This window comes from Leuresthes tenuis, unplaced genomic scaffold, assembly GCF_036924035.1.
Source record: "Leuresthes tenuis unplaced genomic scaffold, fLeuTen1.0.hap1 SCAF_1, whole genome shotgun sequence".
Taxonomy (NCBI): domain Eukaryota; kingdom Metazoa; phylum Chordata; class Actinopteri; order Atheriniformes; family Atherinopsidae; genus Leuresthes; species Leuresthes tenuis.
Genome location: NW_027325355.1, coordinates 4,246,259 through 4,260,196, shown reverse-complemented (window position 1 = coordinate 4,260,196; position 13,938 = coordinate 4,246,259). Strand labels below are relative to the sequence as shown.

The 13,938-nt window shown below is 42.1% G+C and overlaps 2 protein-coding genes across 2 annotated transcripts in view; both read left to right on the top strand.

The window, feature by feature from the left end:
- Nucleotides 1-13,938, top strand: part of LOC140313857 (uncharacterized) — a 75,522-nt gene that overhangs the window by 5,108 nt on the left and 56,476 nt on the right. The gene's annotated exons all lie outside the window — the stretch shown is intronic.
- Nucleotides 1-13,938, top strand: part of LOC140294513 (protein NLRC3-like) — a 1,060,349-nt gene that overhangs the window by 1,038,122 nt on the left and 8,289 nt on the right. The window contains exons 5-11 of the mRNA XM_072379594.1: nt 4,299-4,454; nt 4,539-4,718; nt 7,466-7,544; nt 7,707-7,914; nt 8,048-9,839; nt 10,396-10,569; nt 11,586-11,747. Of these exons, the coding sequence (XP_072235695.1) occupies nt 4,387-4,454; nt 4,539-4,718; nt 7,466-7,544; nt 7,707-7,914; nt 8,048-9,839; nt 10,396-10,569; nt 11,586-11,747 (2,663 nt within the window). The 5' untranslated portion in view covers nt 4,299-4,386. The remainder of the gene's footprint in view (nt 1-4,298; nt 4,455-4,538; nt 4,719-7,465; nt 7,545-7,706; nt 7,915-8,047; nt 9,840-10,395; nt 10,570-11,585; nt 11,748-13,938) is intronic.

Below are 13,938 nucleotides of genomic sequence, written 5' to 3'. Positions count from 1 at the left end.
AGCCAGGAATGCAGCCGACGCAGTGCACTACAGGACGTTCCACATGAGCAGCTGCTCACAGGCACTGTTAGGGTAACAGCTACCTGGTAACTTGGATGGTTGCCAGGGGCGGTTTTTGCAATGATCAAAGTGGGAAATCAACCCAGGGCGTAATCTGTGAAAGGGCGCACGAGAGGAAGAAAAAAAAAAGTATTCAGTTACTTTTATAGCTGAATATACAGATTCGACTGTTTGGGTTTTTCTAGTTCCAACAATATGTAACAAGCTGAAACCATACAGCATATCATGCAGAAGAAGAAGACAGACGCAGATTACGTCAGAGGCTTTTCACAGAGCAAGTCAAGTGCATGTTCAATGAAGGATGGAATATAAAAGGTCAAGAAAGTCGTCAGGTGCCCAGTTCAGTAAAAGAAGGAAATAAGAAGAAGAGGACCCAGAACCACCACTGATGGTTGCCTTCAGAGAGGGAAATATCTCTGTAATCTGAGACAATAAGATGGAGGGTTTGAAAGAGGAGATGAAGCATCTGAAGCTGTCAGACTCCTCCTCCTCTGACTCAGTCTCAGAACAATGTGGAGTTAAAGAAAACACAGGCATCTGTTTTAAAGGACTCACTGATGTTATGACTGGAAATCCAAAAATGATATGAAATTTGAGTATTTTACCCATGAAATATCATTGTGTTCACCTTCTGATCAAACTGTTTCATCATTCTTTGGGGACCTGGGATGTATCTATATTGGCCACTAAGTTACCTTCAGTTATGACACAAGAACATTTACATGAAATCTGCCTGAAGGGCAACAGCTCACAGAGGGGCTGCAGTATCAGTAGCTCCTGCACCAGGAAATCATTTTCTTACCCTTTTATCTTTTCAAATTATAGATTTATTCCAAGATAAAGCAAGGGTTGTCTGTGAAAACACTAAAATAATTTCCTCCGTACTTGTGCCTAATCAGTAACTGTTATAATAAACATCAATACTCACATTACACACATTACTCACAATACACACAGCAGGAGGTTGAATCTGTGAAATCACTGTAAAAGTAAACCATACAAAGACAAGACAAACCCATAGAGTCACCTGATGGAGAAAAAAAACATGCAGAGTGACAAAAAAATCTCTTTTTAGTTTATGAAAGTAAACTTTGAATATGATATGAGACTTTATGCAGTAACTTCACTACGAGACATGTTGACCGATCTGTTTGAGGGAAGTTACTTAATATCACTAAAGTTTCCTGAACTTATCAGGAAAAGATCAGTTTTCTTGGTATTTGTTTTACAGTTGAACAGTTTCACAGTGATGCCGGGCTGTGTAAAGTCCATCAATCATTCAGATGTTAACATTTCTCCTGCATAGTTAAACAGAGTTAAACTTTAAACTGAACTGGTTAGGATGTTCATTTCCGGCAAAACGCCTTTCTGGGTGTGTCTTTCAGAGTTTAGTTTCTCTTTCCACTAAACTTCCATCTTTTTGTGACGCAGATTATTTGCTCCGTGAAATTCTCCGTCTGAAGGTAACGGAAACTATTTTTAATGTTTGACAATAATATCTGCTGTTGGAAGCTTAGTTCAAGCAGAAACAGACACAATCTGCAGCATCGTCCTTTCTGTTGATTCACTGCTGTCTCTGTAAAACTGTAACTGTGAAACTGTAACTGTGGGACCAGTGCCGTGCACAACATGTGTTACTTTTTGTGTTACTGAGTGAGTAAAATATGTGGAATAAGAGCAGCAGCAGACTATAAAGATGACCCAGGCTTAAACACTGAGTTCTTGTTACATGTCAGCTTCAAACTAAAACATGGAGCAGCATCCCAGTTATTATCTGGGAGGGTTGTAAAGGAACTCTTGAGGAGCTCAGAACCCCAGAATTAATTTTTCTACATTTATGTTACACCACCAGATCAGAGGAGGAAACATCTTCTCCGAAGGCGACGAATTTCATTTGCTCTTTCATTTATAAGTTATAACCAAAATGATTGAAACAAAGTCACACCCTGTCATCAGCACATTGATAATGTAATACATTTTACTGAAATAAATAATAAAAATATAATGTAACATATTAGTGATAATGGTGTAATTAAAACCAATGTTACAATAAAAATGTTTTTCATTAACAAAGCGAAGTATTGAAAACAGGCACCAAATCATATATATGATCATTTATAGATTAGCTGACAGATTCTACAACCCCCAGTAGGGGTCCTTAGGCAAGACCCCCTTACCCTATCTGTAAGTCGCTTTGGATAAAAGCGTCTGCTAAATGCATAAACATAACATAACAACAAGGGACTGTTACATGCATACATTTCATTAATAATGAAAACCATTAGACAAGTTCTTACACAATATTGGCATTAAGAGACCATTTCCTAACATTCCTATATCAATTTAAAGAGTTGATTTCAGTTTTAAATTCTTGAAAAGATGGGAAGGATTTGGAGAACCTGGCTTTGTGTTTTCTCAGTAAACCTGAAGGATTAGCAATGAGTTTAGTTTCAGAGTTTTATGTCCACAGTCGTTCTGCAGCAGAGGACATGAAACCGACGTCGAGCTGCTTTGGATTTTAGTTCATTTGTTTCTGATTTTGGCTCTTTTCTGAGCAGGAACCCTGCATACTAACCTTCAGGGACAATTTTTAAGCATCCACTGTAAGAATGGTCTCTAAAACCACGTTTCAGTCCATTTCTACACGCCTGTCCACTGTAAGTTTAAAAAAGCAGATGGAAAGTTAATTTTTAACAGATTCTAAGATTGTGGAAAGTCTTTGTGAAGGATTTATCCCCCTATAACACCCACTGAGCAGAAGTCCAGCTGAATGCATCTGACAGTGCTGTAATAGGTTAACTACAGACCAAAGAGGGTCAGACTTAGCAAAGAATCATATTTCAGAACAACACTGGCTTGTTGATTGGCAGATACAGTCACTGCAGAACTTTATCTGAGCTTTTCTAGGATTTGTAGCTTTTACCTGAGCAAAGAGCATCCACTGTAAGCCCAGCCCGCAGTGTGCTGAATTCTGGCTATTAGCACAGCATCTGGCTCAGTTTCTCAGTGTTTGTCTGGTTCTGTAACTTCATGTGTTGGAAGCAATAAGCTACATTTACTCTACTTAAAGAACTTTAGCTTTCCTCAACAATTTTCATGTTTCAACTTTACATTTCTTCCATTTCAGAGGAGATCAGTGAATCTTTTATTGCTCTGCATCTCTTCACAGAAACGTTTGTTAAGGCATCACAGAAAGTTATTGTGACCTTCAGAGACTTGTTGCTGCTGTTCAGCTGAAGGTAAACCTGGATTAGGAACGTTTTCAATTTTAAGTCCTCAGTTAATCAAATTCATGGGCTGGAAAAATGAGTTGAGCTGAGGATGACTTTACACACAGTGATGTTATGTTCTGGGAGAGGCCGGATCTGATTGATGCTGCATTCCAGCCTCATCTGCTTTGACTCTCTGATGACAACAGAACGGTTTCCTGTAACCTGTAAGCTGTTTGTTTCTGCTCTGTAATGTTTGGGGGACATGGTCACTTCTTATTTCAGAACAAACTTTGATCCCTTTTGAGTTTTAAGACAAATCTACATGATTATCAGATTATTGATGAACTGGAATCAAACAACACGATGATCAGCTGATGATGTTTGTTTTCTACATGAAGAACTGATCTTCATAGAATGAAACCGTCAGCTCCTCCATTACAGTCAGACACAGCAGCTTCCTGCTGCTTCCTGTGTCACCTTTCAGAATAAAATAACATGAACGTCAGTTAAATGTGTCTGACTGTAGTCAGTTATGAAGCTGTGTGCAGCTCTGATGGAACATATAATCCACTAATATTGTCTAATGATGAAATGGAGTAGATTCAGATGTTCTGTCTACTTTATGGATCAGTTTGTGATGTTTTATTCAGCTTTTTCCTTTCCTTTATATGTGAGTAATAATCCTTCACCTTTGTTTCTTTTTGTTTGTTGAATTCAACTAAAGGTTCAAACGTTTCATTCAAGTTTTTATCAGAGACATTTTATTTGTACTTTTAAACATAAGACGGAACCTACAGACAAAGATGGAACCTTCCCAGGGTAGAAGGTTCTGTTATTAACAGCATATTAGTCAGTTTCTGGTTCAGACGTTAAATCAGTTGATTTCCGTCCTGTTTCATGTCAGTAAATGTACGTAATGGTCCATCGTCATCATGAGTGTGCTGGGTGGTAGCTCCATGGCTCCATCTAGCGGACTGATGGAAGTACAGCAGCTGATCTTTTTACAGCCAAAATGATGGAAATGAGGATTTGAGTTGATGTGCAGATGAATGATTTGTGTTTCCTCTGCAGATGAAGGTAGAAAGTGTGTGTGAGCTGATGTGAATTCAGCAGCATGGATCAGTGTGAGGACACTAAAACCACTCTGTGTGGGGAACATGAGAGCCAGAGCAAAGCTCAGAGGTGAGATGACCATCTCTAACTGTCCATGACTCTTCTCCATGTCAGAGCTCAGCACTCACATCACCAAACCACCTTTATTCACAGCAACCAACCAGAACCTGAACCTGAACCTGAACCTGAACCTGAACCTGAACCTGAACCTGAACCTGAACCTGAACCTGAACCTGAACCTGAACCTGAACCTAGCTGTGTGTCCTTTAAGAGCGACTGGTCAATGGGTCGTTATTATGACTTCAAATCAGACCAACATCCATCCTTTCAGAGGTGAGCTGAGTGTAAATGTTGTGACAGTGTCCATGTTGAAGGAGGAAAGAGTCCATTAATTATCGTATTAATGATCGTACCTTCATAGATCAAGTCTGAGGGAACTATGAGAAACACCCAACACAACACAGGAACATAAATCTACATTTATGAGGAGCTAGAAACGTAAATCAGTGTCATGGTATTACTGTGGAAGATCCATTTCAGAAGGGTGGTGTGTGATGAACATCAGAACACTGAAAGCAGGAATGAACCCTCAGAGAGAAGGAATAGGTGGGAGATCACCAGGAGGTTCACTTTAAGATTATGTGGCCTGAATAGAAACTAAGTGGAGATACATTTAACTTATAAATTAAAGAGCAAATGAAAGTGATCGCCTTCAGAGAAGATGTTTCCTCCTCTGATCTGGTGGTGTAACATCAATGTAGATTAAGCAATTCTGGGGTTCTGAGCTCCTCAAGAGTTCTTTACGACCCTCCCAGATAATAACTGGGATGCTGCTCCATGATTTAGTTTGAAGCTGACATGTCTTTGGAACATAAACCCTGCATGTTAGCTGTTTATTCATCCATTTAGTTCTTCCTGTCTGTCCCTAGTCTCTGGATTTCCTCTGTTGTGGCATTCCTGATGGGAATGAGAGATGCTCCATTAAAGACTTGCAGCAGAGCTGCTGATCACTTCCTGTGGTCAAAGATTTAAAGGAGGATCTTTAGAGGATTCTCACCTGGAGACTGATCTGGATCTCTTATCAGGGCTGTAAAAGGCTTTACCTCATTGGATGCTTCTCTTATAAAGAGACGAGTCTCCATGGACACAATATTCATGTTTTTTTCTGGGAGTCTGATCAATTGAAAGTATCCTGTTTTTTCAGTCATCATGTATTTCTGAGTTTGATGAAACGGGGAAGGAGACTTTTCCTGAACATGTCTGTTTTAATAATGTAGGAGCCATATGTTGTTTTGCTTATGATTATTTGGGTTTTTATTTGTTTGATTTGGTTGCCACGGTGATATGTGGGGTTTGGGTCACATGTGTGTCATAGGTAATAATAGGCGCTGAATCACCTGCACTAGAGAGGAGAGAGGCGAGCCAGGTAGCCGTAATTTTTGTTGACCACTTTTAGTTTAGTTATGTTGCTTTGATACAAGCGCAAAAGTTGTGCACTTTAATCAATCAAATGTTGCACATGTAATTGGAAGGCCACTTCTAATCTTTTGTTTATGATTAAGTATTCTGAAACTTACCTGGACCCACCGTGTATAACTGAGCATCAGCGTGTCATTCAAAACATACAGGACCTATTCTCATCCTCTCAAGCGGCTTTACACGAATAGGAAAGCCGCAACAAATAAAATAAGTGTTTTTCTGTCAGAGTCCATCAGAGACTCGGAGCTGATTACAGCTGTGTGTCCTGGAAGAGTCACTGGTCAAAGGAAGACATTATTGGTTTAAAATGAATTAGTTATAATGCTTCAGATCTTTGATGTTTTAATCCTTTATTCATATTTGTTAATAATTTGATCCACCAGGTCTGTAATTATATTTATGGTCTCAGTCTTTATTAAAACAGTGTTTTTACTGTGGTTGAATTTCAGGAAATTTGTGAGTTTTAATAGAACAAATGTTTTTCTCTCAGGCTCCATCAGAGATCCAAACATGAACCTGTGCCCAGCTGTGTGTCCTTTAAGAGCGACCGGTCAAAGAGTCTTCCTCTTGACTTCAAATCAGACCAACATCCATCCTTTAACAGGTTAGCTGAGTGTAAATGTTGTAACAGAGTCCATGTTGAAGGAGGAAAGAGTCCATATTGCTGTGGAAGTTCACTGTTCTTTGGTCTGTAGCAGTAAGCAATAATTAATGAATTTCTAAAGGGAAATGTTATTAATGATCGTACCTTCATAGATCAAGTGGGAGGGAACTATGAGAAACACCCAACACACAGAGGAACATAAATCTACATTTATGAGGAGCTAGAAACGTATATCAGTGTCATGGTATTACTGTGGAAGATCCATTTCAGAAGGGTAGTGTGTGATGAACATCAGAACACTGAAAGCAGGAATGAACTTAGAAAGAAGGAATAGGTGGGAGATCACCAGGAGGTTCACTTTAACATTATGTGGCCTGAATAGAAACTATGTAGAGATATATTTAACTTATAAATTAAAGAGCAAATGAAAGTCATCGCCTTCAGAGAAGATGTTTCCTCCTCTGATCTTGTGGTGTAACATCAGTGTAGAAAAAGCAATTCTGGGATTCTGAGCTCCTCAAAAGTTCTTTACAACCCTCCTATATAATAACTGGGATGCTGCTCCTTGATTTAGTTTAAAGCTGACATGTCTACAATTAAATTTTGTCTCCTGTATTTGGGAAATAATCATCAAATGATGTTGTGCAGTCATCGTCTGAAGCCTTCACACTGCGAGCTGCCCAGTACAACCAGTCTGATCCAAGCACACACTGGCTCTGGCTGCCTTGCTCCAGGGCACTTCAGCAGGGAGGGAAAGCTTTCTGAAGGGGTTGCTGAGAGCTGTTGGACCCAACCAAAGTGAGCTGAAAGCTCCAAGCAGCTGCAGACTGAGCTGTTGATTCTCAGTGGGATCAGCAGGACTAGTAAAGCTTTCCCACTACAGGGAGTCCTCTGATTCACTGTTCACATCCACACATCACTTCATGGAGCTTTACCTTGTGTTTGTCTCTGTGTGGACAGACAGAATGTGAGCTCATTCTTCATGATTCCTCCACAGAGTGGACCAGCAGAGCTCAGAGGTTCCCAGTGGTCAGTCTGCCCAGCAGCATCAAACACAGCTGGACTCCATATTTATGGTCTGTACATGTACAACAACTACTTTTCCATCTATTCTGTTCACAGTCATCTCCATGCTGCACTTTGTAGACCAGTGGATTGTCAGTGTGTCCAACATGGATCTGATGTTTGGCTCCATGATTTCAGTCTGATTGGCTCATTCATATAGTATTCTGTTCCAGCTGCTGGAGGACAACATGGTCACTTTTGTGAAGGAGGAGCTGAAAAAGATCCAGAAGGTTCTGAGTCCAGAGTACCCACAATGCTTAGAGAGTCAGAGGGAGAATGAGGATGAAGAGCAGAGGAGCAGCAGAGAGGCATTAGTGAAGATCACAGTTCACTTCCTGAGGAGAATGAAGCAGGGGGAGCTGGCTGACCGTCTGCAGAGCAGTAAGAGGATTTCTCTAAAGATTTAACCTGCTGGATAAATGACACATTTACTGATGTCTCAACACACAGAACGACACATGTTCAAATACTCATTCTTTACAGGGTCGAAATGTCATTTGTTGTCTTCATTCAGAACCTGCATTTTGTGGACGTAAACTTAAATCTGCTCTGAAGAAGAAGTTTCAGTGTGTGTTTGAGGGGATTTCTAAAGCAGGAAACCCAACCCTTCTGAATCAGATCTACACAGAGCTCTACATCACAGAGGGAGGGATTGGAGAGGTCAATGATGAACATGAGGTCAGACAGATTGAAACAGCATCCAGGAAAGCAGACAGAGCAGAAACAACCATCAGACAAGAAGACATCTTTAAACTCCCACCTGGAAGAGATGAACCAATCAGAACAGTGATGACAAAGGGAGTGGCTGGCATTGGGAAAACAGTCTTAACACAGAAGTTCACTCTGGACTGGGCTGAAGGCAAAGCCAACCAGGACATCCAGTTCATGTTTCCATTCACTTTCAGAGAGCTGAATGTGCTGAAAGAGAAAAAGTTCAGCTTGGTGGAACTTGTTCATCACTTCTTTACTGAAACCAAAGAAGCAGGAATCTGCAGCTTTGAAGAGTTCCAGGTTGTGTTCATCTTTGACGGTCTGGATGAGTGTCGACTTCCTCTGGACTTCCACAACAAGGAGCCCCTGACTGATGTTACAGAGTCCACCTCAGTGGATGTGCTGCTGACAAACCTCATCAGGGGGAAACTGCTTCCCTCTGCTCGCCTATGGATAACCACACGACCTGCAGCAGCCAATCAGATCCCTCTTGACTGTGTTGGCATGGTGACAGAGGTCAGAGGGTTCACTGACCCACAGAAGGAGGAGTACTTCAGGAAGAGATTCAGAGATAAGAAGCAGGCCAGCAGCATCATCTCCCACATCCAGACATCACGAAGCCTCCACATCATGTGCCACATCCCAGTCTTCTGCTGGATCACTGCTACAGTTCTGGAGGATGTGTTGAAAACCAGAGAGGTAGGAGAGCTGCCCAAGACCCTAACTGAGATGTACATCCACTTCCTGGTGGTTCAGGTCAAAGTGAAGAAGGTCAAGTATGATGGAGGAGCTGAGACAGATCCACACTGGAGTCCAGAGAGCAGGAAGATGATTAAGTCTCTGGGAAAAGTGGCTTTTGAGCAGCTGCAGAAAGGAAACCTGATCTTCTATGAATCAGACCTGACAGAATGTGGCATCGATATCTCAGCAGCCTCAGTGTACTCAGGAGTGTTCACACAGATCTTTAAAGAGGAGAGAGGGCTGTACCAGGAGAAGGTGTTCTGCTTCATCCATCTGAGTGTTCAGGAGTTTCTGGCTGCTCTTCATGTCCATCTGACCTTCATCAACTCTGGAATCATTCTGATGGGAGAAGATGAACGATCCAAGAGGCCTTCATTTTTTAAGAGACCAAAACTAATAAAGCTCAATCAGAGAGCTGTGAACAAGGCCTTACAGAGTCCAAATGGACACCTGGACCTGTTCCTCCGCTTCCTCCTGGGTCTTTCACTGCAGACCAGTCAGAGTCTCCTACGAGGCCTGCTGACACAGACAGGAAGTAGCTCACAGACCAATCAGGAAACAGTCGATTACATCAAGAAGAAGATCAGTGAGAATCTGTCTGCAGAGAGAAGCATCAATCTGTTCCACTGTCTGAATGAACTGAATGATCGTTCTCTAGTGGAGGAGATCCAACAGTCCCTGAGTTCAGGAAGTCTCTCCACAGATAAACTGTCTCCTGCTCAGTGGTCAGCTCTGGACTTCATCTTACTGTCATCAGGAAAATATCTGGATGTGTTTGACCTGAAGAAATACTCTGCTTCAGAGGAGGCTCTTCTGAGGCTGCTGCCAGTGGTCAAAGCCTCCAACAAAGCTCTGTAAGTAGAAACATAGACATATTTATTTTTAAATACATCTTTTACTTATTAACTGGAGAAAAACAGCAGATTCAGCGTTAAACTCAGTTTCAAATTAACTTCAGTTTATTTATAAAGTGTCATTTCACAACAAAATATCATCTTACAAGTGATGTGAGATGATACTTTGTTGAAAATAGAAACTCAGCAGTTCCTCTGAGGAAGAACATGGTGACAGTTATTTATCAATTGAAGAATTAATTATTTTAATTGATTAATTAATGAATTTATTTATTTATTTGCTCCCATCTCATTAGTTAGTTATCTGGCTGAACTAACTCAAACAATCAATGTGAATTAGACAGATGTAAATTTAGTTTTACTGTCTGTTTTCTTGTGTTTGAACATGAGAAACTCTAAAAACTATGTTTAGCTTATTTTATTTTATTTAAATATTTCATATCCATGGACAAATAAACAGAATCAAACAGGGAAACATAACTCTTCCACTAATCAAATACGATTGTAGTTTGATTAATGGATTAAGTTATTTCCTTCCATCTAATTTCGTCCTCAGACTGAGTGGCTGTAACCTCTCAGAGAGAAGCTGTGGAGCTCTGTCCTCAGCTCTCAGCTCCCAGTCCTCCAGTCTGACAGAACTGGGCCTGAGTAACAACAACCTGCAGGATTCAGGAGTGAAGCAGCTTTCTGCTGGACTGAAGAGTCCAAACTGCAGACTGGAAACACTCAGGTAAGGATTCATGAACTTTTCAGCTGAGAACTGATATAATTTTGGCTTAAATGGATGAAAAAAACAGCTTCCAGGTACCTTGATCAATGAAACAGGTTAATCTGTTCTGCCTTTTGATTATCTGGCTTAAATAACTCTGATTATGAAGATAACGAAATATAACACACACAGTTTTAAGAAATGCCAAAGTGCTCTTTTACTTGAACTCCTTTCCATTCCTGTAGATCTGTCCTAAAACACAGATCCATCACATACCCAAAATAAACTACTTTACAGAAATATGAGCTGTTTTTTCCTCTAAATGTGAGCATCAAACCACCATAACACCAGGCCAGAGATACCTGCTGAGGAAGAGAAACACAAGTTAATGACAACAATGATGTCATATGAACATGGAGAGTAAAGAGAGCAGAGGGAGGAGAGGTGCATCATGGGAGCTCCCCCAGCAGTCTGGGCCTATAGCAGCATAACTATGGGATGTTTCAGGGTCACCTGAAACTTATACGTATATCAGCTTATAGTTAGGCCATCCCTAACTATAAGCTTTATCAGAAAGGAAAGTTTTAAGGCTAATCTTAAAGGTAGAGAGGGTGTCTGCTTCCTGAAGCCAAACTGGCAGCTGGTTCAACAGAGAGGGGCCTGATACCTGAAGGCTCTGCCTTCCATTCTACTTTTAGAAACTCTGGGAACCACAAGTAAACCTGCAGTCTGAGAACAAAGTGCTCTGTTGGGAAAATCTCCAACTATGAGATGTTTCTCACTCAGTCCACAGAGTTGCAGCGTCAGACAGACTTCAGTCAGTAACTGGATTCTGCTTCTCTGCATGTGAACAGTTCTCAACATTTCATAGATTGTGATGTCATTTGTTTCATATCGTCCTCAGAGGGACCAGTTACAGTAGTTGATGATTCTCTGACTTTTATTCAGTTCCATCATCAGGTCAACATTTGATGACATCCAGCTTCAGTTTCAGAGCAGTTCTCTCAGAGTTTTTGTGTTGTTTTGTGTGTCTGCAGTCTGTCAGGCTGTCTGATCACAGAGGAAGGCTGTGCTTCTCTGGCTGAAGCTGTGACCTCAAACCCCTCCCGTCTGAGAGAGCTGGACCTGAGCTACAACCATCCAGGAGACTCAGGAGTGAAGCTGCTGACGGCTGCACTGAAGGATCCACACAAACTCAGGTATGGAGAGGCCTGCTGCAGCCACACACAATGTCTGATAGAGGAGGAAGAGCTGGAAACATGTTCTCTGTCCTGCACTCAGCCCTGTGTTTTTGCTTCCTGCTGAGTGTTACATGAACAATCACACATGTAGGAGTGTCAGAAAAATTCTCTCAAAATTAGGCTCAGAGTCGTTGGATACGATTAACAAAAAACATTTATTTCTTGCAAGAAAGAGACAAGTCCGCACAACCTGTCAGGAAGCTGGCTCAGAGTTGTCTCCCTAACAAAATGGTGCTATTGCTATTTATATTGTTTATGTTTGCTGGCCACGCAATGTTATTGGAAAGGGACATTCAATGTTATGGGAAAAGGCATTACGAGCCATTTAATGTTTTGGGAAGACGAGTTCAGTCAAAACAATTTTGCTTGCTACATAGTATTATGAGAACCAAAAGACAGGATGAGGCCTCCCCCATCACATAAACTCTTATTCTTGCAGCTTTTCTCATAGTATAACTATATAATTGTTCTAACAAGGAGCCTTTTTCCTTTGCTCACAGCAGAAACACTGGTTGAACATAAACACTGGTTGGTCCTCTGACCCTGGATCAGATACAGATATGGGTCCAGGACATGTTAGCCTAGCTTAGCACAAGGATTTATAAAACCATGTTCACCGTACATCTGGAAATGTGTACATGTGGACCAGCTGGTACCCTTATAAAAACACAGAATCAGAACCAGATCCAGTCCTTGGTTCTCCACACAGCTCTCTGAAGCCATCCACAGCCGAGACAAAGCCTGGTCCAGCTCTGCTTCATTTCTCCTAACAGAACGGGCAGTTTGTCCGTGCTGGGCAGAAGGGAGAACTGTGGGTATATGAAGGGACATTCTTCAGATCCTTTTCAGGCAGCTGTTAGAATGAGTCACATTGTGTTAGAAAGTGTAGCTGTGTCTCCACAGTGTTGCTGTTGTACTGTGTACATCCTCTCTGCTCCGCACAGAAGAGTTCTGCCCTTCTGTGGTTCTGACCATCCTTCCAGATGAGAATCAAGTAGACCAAAGTTGAACTGGAGCTGTGTTTGGTTGTTCTTCATCCCATCTCTGGCTGGGAGGAAGAAAAGGAAAAAAAGGTGGGGGACAATCCAATAAACACTATCCAAGGAATTCCAGAGAAACAGGAAGAGAGGGACACTGGGGGAAGGAGAGGAAGAGGCTGGAGGCTTTTCAGTCTGTTTCAGATTCCTGAAAAGTGATCAGGCTGAAATAAATGAGTGATTCTGATCAATAAAACCACAACAGCTGGCAGATAATATACTTCCAATGACTATAGATTCTCCTCTGATCTTATTCTGAGCCTTTAATGTTCAGTGTGGAGGGTGGAATGAGGGGTTTCTAGTCTAACTTTTCTAGATGAATGTCTTCCCCTGGCTGGCTGTGCAGCATTCAGATGGACCAATGGGTCTGAAAAAGGATCTGGATGTTTGGCTGTCCTGAAACATACTGAGAGGAGGAGTCAGCAGAAACAATGTGACCATCAGGAGAGACCATGATGTCAGAAACTGAAGTGATTTCATTAGAATTCTTAAAGCTCGTGTTTGGATTCAGAAATGAGTGAAAAATCAAAGTGAAAATTCTTCCAAACTTCCATCCATCCATCATCTGCCGCTTATCCGGGGGTCGGGTCGCGGGGGCAGCAGCTTGAGCAGAGAAACCCAGACGTCTCTGTCCCCGGCCACTTCCTCCAGCTCTTCCGGGGGAACCCCGAGGCGTTCCCAGGCCAGCCGAGAGACATAGTCTCTCCAACGTGTCCTGGGTCTCCCCCGGGGTCTCCTCCCAGTGGGACGTGCCCGGAACACCTCCCCAGGGAGGCGTCCAGGGGGCATCCTAACCAGATGCCCGAGCCACCTCATCTGACTCCTCTCAATGCGGAGGAGCAGCGGTTCTACTCCGAGCCCCTCCCGGATGACTGAGCTTCTCACCCTATCTCTAAGGGAGAGCCCAGACACCCTGCGGAGGAAACCCATTTCGGCCGCTTGTATTCGCGATCTTGTTCTTTCGGTCACTACCCACAACTCGTGACCATAGGTGAGGATGGGAACGTAGATTGACCAGTAAGTAGAGAGCTTCGCCTTCTGGCTCAGCTCTCTCTTCACAACGACGGGTCGGTGCAGAGCCCGCAACACTGCAGACGCCGCACCGATCCGCC